The sequence below is a fragment of the Phyllobates terribilis genome, unplaced genomic scaffold (genome assembly GCF_046119375.1).
Source record: "Phyllobates terribilis strain yellow unplaced genomic scaffold, ASM4611937v1 Scaffold_5__5_contigs__length_657084704, whole genome shotgun sequence".
In the NCBI taxonomy this organism is placed as follows: Eukaryota; Metazoa; Chordata; class Amphibia; order Anura; family Dendrobatidae; genus Phyllobates; species Phyllobates terribilis.
The window spans coordinates 149,967,117-149,977,170 of NW_027362765.1; the positions used below are offsets into that span (position 1 = coordinate 149,967,117).

A 10,054-nucleotide genomic window follows, 5' to 3' on the forward strand; every position below is an offset into this window, starting at 1 on the left:
CCACCACATTTTCCTCAGGCCACCAATAAAACGTCATTCAAAACAAACATTGAATATTTGCCAAAGACCCATCACATTAATGAATGCAATCGTCCCATATTACAAGCTCAGATATGGAAGCCTTCTTGTACAGTAAGGACTGGTTTGGGCGTTCACGCACATAGTACTTTTTAACACAGCCAGGAACTGCATGGAAAAAACACAGCATTTTAAAATGTATTTTTTCTTTAGCTCCGCGAGTTGTACAGGTGAAGAATGTGAATGCAACATATTTCACATATACAAGTCGTGATGCAGGTGAAAAAAATATATATATCACGGTGAAATTGTGTGCAAGCGCCTCATTCTTGGGCTGGATTTACACAGCGCAACCCAGAAATGTGTGATCATGGAGATTAGCGCAGCTTTCCAGCCAAAAACACTTATTGTTAATGGCGGCACCATTAACTGCCATTTTGCTGTAAAACTGCACCAATTTGAAAACCGCATCGATCCAATATATATTACACACACACACACACACATTTTATAATAAAATTAAAGAATATTGCAATTAACACCAAGCCCTCCCTTATCAACCAATTCTCACCCACTAAGAGCAAACCTTAACACATTTACTTACCAACAATAAGTTAGCACTATGACGCTAAGGAAGGGGGAAAAAAAAAATTATATAAATCACACAAAACTAATATATCAAATAAAGTTCTGTCAATTTAAGCATTTATTTAAAAAAAAAAATTCAAAAGAAAAAAAAAAAAGAAAAGTTAATTATGAGAAAATGGAAGGCAACAAAAAAAAAAAAACAACAAAAAAAAAAAACATAAAGACCAGAGTATATAAGGACACGGTCCCTGTAACAAAAAAACAAATAGAGCTCTACAGACAACATAAAAGTCAAGAGTCCCGTCTTATGATCAGTCTCTCTGGGAAGGTGATCAACAAAGTCAGGGGGAAGTCGGGTTTATATGACCTTACGACATCGGATCATAGGGTCGGGAGTCTTTTTATGGCTCTCAGGGAAACAGTCAACATTGAAGTGCAGGTTCCTGCAATGGCATCAGTGTCCTGAGGGATCTGCCACCACCTGCTCCCTCTCCCGCAGCAGGCGGCGGTTTTCCTCTTTCAGCTTCTCCAGTTCCATCTCCAGTTCCCGGATCCGGGAGTCCTGGGTGCCGGCCACCTGTATTGTGCTGATCTCCTTGAGCCTCAGGCGATTGTTCTCCTCTTCCATGCGACTCAAGCATTTCTCCAGCTCCAGGTACTCCCGGATCAGCTCCTGTTTGCTCATGTCCTGCAAGCTTTCGGCATGATATTTCTCATAGGTCTCAGAAAAGTCCTTTTGTAAAAACTCTACCCCATCATCACTCCCCATGCCATCACTACCAGTCCCATCATCCTCTTCCTCCACATCCTCCTCTGTGCTGTCCCCTTTGGCAAAAGAGTTGGCATGGAGGCATGGGAGAGAAGCAAGACCTCTCCGCTGAGGGGGGCACAAGTCCGGTTCCTCCTGGTCGTGATCCTCCATCAGGAATTGGGTGGTATTGTAAGGTGCCACCGGCTGCCCTTTGGCAAACATTTCAGCCCTCATCCTAGATGCCCTCTGGGACTCACGCTCCTCCAGACGCTTTTTCTCCTCCCAGGTCAGCTTGTTGTAGGGCTTCCACCGCCTCTTCTTCTTGGATGGGCGCCTTCGATGCCTTTTCTTGCCCAGCTCTTTCCACTCTTCGTCTTGCTGGGATTTGCCACGGCCCAGCTGTCCGGGTTTGTGATAGTCGCCCACCTTGCCGCCTTGGTCCTCTTTTTCAGGGCAGGACAGGGTGGAGGGACTTCTCATCTGGCACACCCCTCCCTCCTCCTCTGCTCTTGGTTGCCACCCACTATCTTCTCGGCTGGCCAGCAGGGATCCCCCACCTGCCAAAGTTTTGCAGGGCAGGGTTGGCTCCTGAACTCCTACTTCAGCCATGGCACCCCTACAAATGCAGTGTGGGGTGCAGCAAGGGATGGAAGCAAAGTCACTCCTGGATGGAAAGCTTCTGCAATTAACTGCAGCTCAGTTCACCATGAAAATTAAAAAATGTCCATGAGGATCTAGGAGCAGAGAGATCAACTTGCCTGGAGGCTGCATCCACCTTGCATGACAGCAGCTGTGTCTTGATAGAAGCTCTCCAAGCTGCACTGTGTTCTTCCCACTTCAGCGTGTTGACTACAGGCTGCACTGGAATGCAGTGGTTCTGCACTGCCACCAACTGGCGGCTGCTGCCAACACACACAGAAGAAGCAGTCAAGCCCCCGCCTCCTCCTCCCTTCTCTCCTTCGCCTTAACTTGCACACTCGCCAACCAACCTCCGACTGCTACTCCCCAGCCTGGGACGCTAGCTTTTATAAAGAACCCGGCCCCCTAACTGAAGCGCATGCGCGTACATCACTATCTCACTGCAACATGGGAAATGTAGTCCAGGCAGATAGTCGCTGATGAAGGGTCAGTGTCTATTTGACTACCACTCCCACAAGACCTCTGATGTCACTTATTCGCTGACCAATCAATGCGAACAAAGCCACAGCTGCCTTTTCCGTGTGGTGATTGGCTAAGACATCAACGGGCTGTTGCTAAGCCGTAATCGAAAAGCTATTGGTGCAGCTTCCTGTATGTCAAGGATTTTTAACCCAATCAGCGACAGCGGGCTGTACCACTTGGACAACTGAGTGGGTGTAATCTGATATTTTTGTAGTATATGCTTTTTTTCTTTAGTCTGTAGTGCGGGAGTCGTATGCGCACTTTTAATGGTGTGAAATTACAAGAATTCTCAATTAAAATTTGCAATATAATCTTATGTGAAAGGTGAAGATTTATTGTCCCCCCTATAGAACGCCAACCGAGAAGCTGGAGCTAAAATAGTTCCATAGACAGACGTAGCTATTAAACCCTCGGTGTAATGTATACTACAGCCGTTTGTGGCAAGTTATTTGCCCAGTGGCCAAGAAAATATCAGGGCGACATTCCAATTGTGTAAAAGGGGTTTTATCGCGTAAGCGAGTAACGGCGGAGTAATACAGTCATTGTATAGTAAGTCACAATGAGTGTGTGGATCTCTCCGCGGTGGTCTGTGTAAACATACACCGTATGTAGTTCCGTCTTAAAGCGGAAATGACACGACAGGGCATCTAACAGGAAGTGTGTGTGTGTTTTGGCCTGCACATGGTCTGTAACGTATCAGGCCGTGTTAGATTAGCTCGGTTTGTGATCAGGATCTGGCTCTTGATCGTCAGTGCGACACAGATAAACTGAAACATACTTAGATGCTAAAAACATGACTTGCTTGCAGAAAATACTTAGAACAGCATTGATGTATAAACATCTCATAACTTGGCCCCCAAGAGAATCGGGCATTACCGACATAAAACACTGTACTTCCATTGCATTAAACGTGTCTTAACCCCTTCCGTTTGTTTTTTTTCCTCCCCTTCTTCCAAGAGCCTTAACTTTTTTCCTTTTCCGTCCCCATTGCCGTATCAGGGCTTGTTTATTGCCGGACGAGTTGCACTTTTTTGAATGACACGATTGTCTGATCGCTTGTGCTATACATATCAGTGAATCAGCACTACTATCTATAGTGAAAATCACGATCTATAAACGCTGGCCACAGGCGGATCATAATGATAGGTAGGGGGCACTATCATGACAATCCATCAGCACTCGGCGATCACATCACGGGCACACCTATGGGAGTGTAGAACGACGCTTCGTCCTGCTGGCGTATGTTAAATGCCGCTGTCAAAGATTGCAGATTACTTAACAAAAAACTGCCGTTAGGAATCCTTTTAAAGCTGGGGTTATGTGGCGATATATTGGCTGTGACACAGGTCATGTAACCAAAGAGGGCAGTACGGTGGCTCAGTGGTTAGCACTGTTTTCAGCGCTGGGGTCCTGGGTTCAAATTCCACCAAGGACAACAACTGCAAGGAGTTTGTATGTTCTTCCTGTGTTTGCGTGGGTTTCCTCCAATTTCCTCCCACACTCCAAAGACATACTGATAGGGAATGTAGATTGTGAGCCCCAATGGGGACAGTGATGGCAATGAATGTAAAGCACTGTGGAATTAATAGCGCTATATCAGTGAGTAAAATAAATAAATCGCTTTCAGCCGCTGCTACATTGCAGCATAATGCAATTGTGACCCACAAAGTATTGCGACAGGTAAGTCGCAAAAAAATCCAGTTGGCTCTGATTGTTTTGCGACTTTCTTGTTGCGGTACCTTGCAGGTCGCATTGCAATTACAGGCACCTACTTTATGCTACAGTATAGCAGCAGCTTACGGTTATGTTTGGCCACAGCCAGACTCACCCTGCAGCATCACCCTAAAATTAAAGTCAGAAGTTTATTATTTTTAGAAATGTAAAAAATACTTCACTAGCTGTACCCCTCTCCCTCAATCCCCCAACAAAGAATGGTGACCCCATCACAGTATGATTCTCCAACTGTAATCCCTACAAAGTCCTCCATACAGTATACAGGGCCCCACATAGTCCTCCATAGAGAATAATGGCCCCACATTGACTCCACAGCCCTGGGACTGAGTCGGAGCCCATTTTGGTGGAGTCAGAGTCGGTATAAAATGGACCAACTCCTAAAATATATAATAAATTGGGTACAGTAATTCAGTGCAGTTTGTGGGGTATATTTTTTCATAAGAATTTGGGAAAGTTATGAAATGCCCTATAAATGTCTGTCCTATTCCTGATCTAAGGGTCTAGACTTTTAGCTGAGATGAATCTGTGCTACAGTAAATTTATCACTTAAACATGAGCCATGTATGAGGGAGTCGGAGTCGTGGAGTCGGTGTCATGGAAACTGAGGAGTCGCAGGTTTGGCTTACTGACTCCAGGGCCCCGTATGGTGCTCCGTACTGTATACAGGGCCCCGCATGGTGCTCTGTACTGTATACAGGGCCCCAGATTAAAAAAATAAATACCTCTGCCATTCCAACACTGATCCCTACCCACCTGTGGGCCCACGCTCTATCCCCCTTTCCCTAGCGCCGCGACCACTCTCCTCTGCGCGCTCTCCCATCAGGCCGCCAGCCCTGATGGGAGGGCGCGTGCAGAGGACAGTGGCCACGGCAGTATTAAGGCGATGGTTGACTGCCGAACGGCCCAAAACCTCTGCTGGAGGACCAGCCTTGGGGACATTTGCCCCTCTGCCACCCGGCCCAGCCCGCCCCTGCTCGGTCCCCAATAAATAAGTGATTAAACAGATGTATGTACCCCAAAAATAGTAAAAACAAAAAATGACTGACAAACTATTTTTTTTTCTTAATGGTGAAATATTAAAGCAAAAGATCCAAACCACAATCTTTTATTTTTGCAACATCTTTGCCTTTAGAAAACCTTACTTTAGAAATGCTGATCAACCAAGACCAACCACTGGTCTGGCAGCTGAAATCTCAGCCAAAATGTAGGACTGCATGGCATCTATTCAAATGAATGTTTAATGCATTGTTACAAGTCTTCCAGAGTGGAAGCTGATTTTCTCCTTATAAGGCCACGGCCCCACTATCAATATTTGGTCAGTATTCGGTCAGTATTTTTTTCTCAGGAGTGGGAGCCAAAACCAGGTGAGGAACAATCAGAGAAAAAGTATAATAGAAACAAGTCACCAATTCTGCATTTATCACCCACTCCTGGTTTTGTTTCTCATTCTTGAGAAAAAATACTGAGCGAATACTGATAGTGGGGACGTGGCCCAAGACCCGGTTCAGACAACTGTATGAAAAATAGTTTGTCTTTCATTAGAAGATAGTCAATTTTTCAATCATATTGTCATCCGCAATGTCCTCCATATGTCCGTTTTTAGTTGTTGTTTTTTTGTTTACATCTTTATGGCACCCCGTTTTACACATTGACAATTTAAAAAAATATATATATTTACTTTTTTTTCCCCAAGACCCATTACAATTTCTAATCTTTATAACTAGAATTGATTCATTAAAAAAAAAAAAAAAACACGATTTTCCATTTTTGCTCCCCTTCTTCCCAGACCCATAACTTTTTTAATTTTTCCGTCACTATGACCGTGTGAGGGCTTGTTTTTTGCGGGACGAGTTGTACTATTGAACGACACCATTGATTTTACCCAAGAGTGTACTGGAAAAAAAAATATTCCAAGTGAGGTGAAAATGCAAAAAAAGTGCAAATCCAATGTTTTTTTTATTTTTATTTTTTTTATTTACCATGTTCACTAAATTTTAAATGACCTGCCATTATGATTCTCTAGGTCATTACGAGTTCAGAAACACCAAACATGTATAGGTTCTTTTTTATTTAATTAATAAAAAAAAATCCAAAGTTTGTAAGAAAAAAAAATGGCGCCATTTTCCGTGACCTGACGTTTTTAAAAAATTTCGTGATCTGGGGCTAGGTGAGGGCTTATTTTTTGCACACCAAGCTGCCATTTTTATTGATATCATTTTGGGGTAGATACAATGTTTTTATTGCCTGTTATTGCATTGTTGCAGCGACCAAAAAACTGTAATTCTGTAGTTTTGATTTTCTTCTCCTACGCCGTTTACCAATTGGATTAATTGTTTTTATATTTTGATAGATTGGTCATTTCTGAACGCGGCGATACCAAATAAATAAATATATTTATGTGTGTATTTTTTTATTGTTTTATTTTGACTGGGGCCACAGGGGTTGATTTGAACTTTAATATTTTTTAAAACATTTTTTTCTACTATCCCTTAAATAGCCCCTACAGTAATAATGTCCCATATGTACTCCACTCTGGACCCAATGTCGTCTCTCCATTCTGCCCCCATAGTGCGGCTTTACAAAAAAGTAAAAAAAAAAAAGTTTCTCCTTACCTGGCCGCCAATCCAGCGGCGACTCTCCTTCGTCGATCTGAGGCGCGGACGCCAGCCAGCCAGTCAGAGGCCAGCAGTGACATCATATGCCGGCAACGTGTGCACTGACGTCAGCTGCCGGCCTTTGATTGGCTGGCAGCTATTAACTATTGCCGTGCGGGAGTCTAGATTTCAAGCGAACGTGGGTCCAAGGACACAAGTTCAGTTCACTGGGGCCCAGTGAGCAGAGGGGGGGGGGCCCCGTCCGGGCACCTCTGCTCTCCGGTCCCCATAGGCCAGAAAGAGCAGTTATGCCCTGATGGCGGCCCATTGCGCATGTATGGAGCAGTCTCCAGACCTGTGCACGCTCCATACAGGGCAGATGGTAGCTGGGATACTGGTATCAATAAAAACTACAGCTCAGCAGACAAAGAAAAGGCCTTAGGCTATGCGCCAACGACCAGGCTATAGCAGCGATTTGGACGCAGCGTATTTTCGCTGCGTCTGATCACGCAGGTAAATCCGCATGTGTTCATTGAACAATGTGGAGTTATCGCACCCTATACATTCTAATATGGAAAATTCTGTTATACAGGTGGCATGGTGGCTTGGTGGTTAGCACTGCAGCCTTGCAGCACTGGGGTCCTGGGTTCAAATCCCACCAAGGACAACATCTGCAAGGAGTTTGTATGTTCTCCCTGTGTTTGCATGGATTTCCTTTGGGTTCTCTGGTTTCCTCCCACACACCAAAGACATACTGATAGGGAATGTAGATTGTGAGCCCTGATGGAGACAGAGACGATAATGTATGTAAAGCGCTGCGGAATATGTTAGCGCTATATAAAAATAAAGATTATTATTATTCTGTTGCGGAGACTGCTGCCACTCTTAAAGTCATGCTGACGGTGAATTTACGCGGCGTCAGAAGCACAGTGTGCATGGGATTTCTATAAATCCATCCACTGTGATTTTAATGTAGAACGCAGTGTCCAAAATGCTGCTATTACGAATCGTGGGCAAATACCCTTACACATCTCCATCAACGGAAAAGTATAAACATTACTGGTCTCTGATACAAACCTTTTATTTGGTATTTTAAATACAGATGTCAGAATTTATCACTACTAAAACATGAAAGAAGCTACTGTATACTAGTTTTGTATCATACTGCATCATTTTTACTGCACAACAGCTGTAATAACAAAACCTGAAAAATAATGTCAAAAATTGAAGTTTTTCACCATTTCAACCCACTTAAAATTTGTTTCCCCCCATTTTTCAGTAAATGATATAATAAAATTAATGGCGTCAATCAAAATTATACCTCATCTTGCAAAAAAAAAAAAAATTAGACAAGCCGTCATACAACTTAGACGGAAAAAACAAAACCATCCCAGAGAGGTTAATTGCAGAGGTTTAGGGTCACTTTACGATACAATATGTATCCCAAAACTGTGCCTTTGAAAGCCTACAAGCTCTCATACAGTTACCTAGACCGCCCCAGCACTGACTGACAGCTCGCTGAGCAGTGTATCAGTACAGAACTGGATGTCAGTCAGTGTCAGGGTGCGGTTACAGCTGTCGCTCACTGTGTACTGATCGATGAGTGAAATGCGCCTCTTTGACTGAAAGCCGGAGGCTGCCGGGAGGAATAAAGTCCATTTCTTGCCGGTAGCTGGGCTTTCAGTGCGGTGGCTGCGCAGCTATAGAATGATATAAACCTGCAGATTGAACCCATATCTGGTCAATAGCGTTTTGGGACATGAAAGGTTCCCTTTAAATGTCTCACCCTATTCTAATCAGATTATGCTCTGAGTCTAACAGAGCTAAGTCTCGGATCCATGATAACACCCATGGTACACTATGGGGACTAATGAAGAAAAAACACTGACACTACTCGGACGTGTCACACAGATGAGAGAATCTAGCTTTGATTCATTTTGCCGAAGGAAATTTCATCCAGACACACCTTTCATGTTAGTATGAGACTTTCTCCGTGCATGGAGGCTCCTAACCAACATGAAAGACAAGTGGCAATTTATTAGGACTGAAGTCCAGTTTATCTGCAGGCCTCAGGATAGGGTCATGACCTAGGTGCGGGCGTGATGTGAACACTTTCTGACAGAGTGTACATATAGAAGTCAGAGGTTTAGGATTTTATTCTGTTCCAGTATAAGGCCTCATTCAGACGTTGCAATTTTTCTCATACATAAAAAACGAGTTTCATCATTGATTTTGATCAGATTTTCATCAGAGTTTAATCACTGTGTTAGTTTTTACCATCAGTTAAGAATGACAAATGTTTCTCAAGCCTCTATCAAATAGTCCAAGGAGAACAGACAGGACACAGATGGAATCTGAGTGCTATTCGATTTTTTTTTCCAAGGACCGATAGACTTGCATTGGCGAGTTTGATCTGTGACGCAAATCAAAATCGGACATGTCTCTGTGATTCTGTGCGGACCACCCTGTCCGCAGGAATAGACGGATATGTGAACAGCCTCATAGACTATGATAGATACGAGCGCTATCTGCAAGACTGATGTCTGAATGAGCCCTTAGGGTATGTTCACACAGTTTTTGCAGCTTTTATTTTCCCGTGTGAAAAACGCAGGTGTTGGCAAGAAACCAGCTGTCTACATTACGCTCATTTTCATGCGTTTCTAGTTGCTTTATTTAGGCATCCATCTGAATAAATTAAATATGCACGGACTGCAGTGCAGTGACTGGCTGCAGCTCTTCTGACCATAGCAGGACAGCTTCAAGTATTTCTATAATGCTGTCATGGACGGGAGAGACGTGGTCAGTCCATGAAAAAATAAAAAGTGGAAAATTCAGCAACTGCAAAATTAAATTAAAACATCATGTTTATTTGCAGATTAAAACATGGAAAAGTAAAATTAAAAAAAACATGATAGCACAACGGTCAACGCGTTTCGAGCTACACTAGCTCTTAATCATAATCGAAACGCGTTGACCGTTGTGCTATCATGTTTTTTTAAATTTTACTTTTCCATGTTTTAATCTACAAATAAACGTGAAGTTTTAATGAGTTTTGCGGTTGCTGGATTTTCCTTTTTTTTTCACCATTCAACTGTTCAGGAAACCAGCCTGAAGCCTCCGTGCACCGCACCCTTATTCCAGGCATTTCTCAACCCGGTGAGCTGATGTTTGCTTCATTGTGGCCAGTCCATGCTTGGACACCTGCATG

The 10,054-nt window shown here is 43.5% G+C and overlaps 1 protein-coding gene across 1 annotated transcript; it reads right to left on the reverse strand.

The window, feature by feature from the left end:
• Nucleotides 1-768: 768 nt before the first annotated feature.
• Nucleotides 769-2,383, reverse strand: HEXIM1 (HEXIM P-TEFb complex subunit 1). Its single transcript, XM_073681067.1, has one exon. The coding sequence runs from the start codon at nt 1,964-1,966 to the stop codon at nt 1,061-1,063; it is 906 nt and encodes a 301-aa protein (XP_073537168.1). The 5' UTR covers nt 1,967-2,383; the 3' UTR covers nt 769-1,060.
• Nucleotides 2,384-10,054: the final 7,671 nt, after the last annotated feature.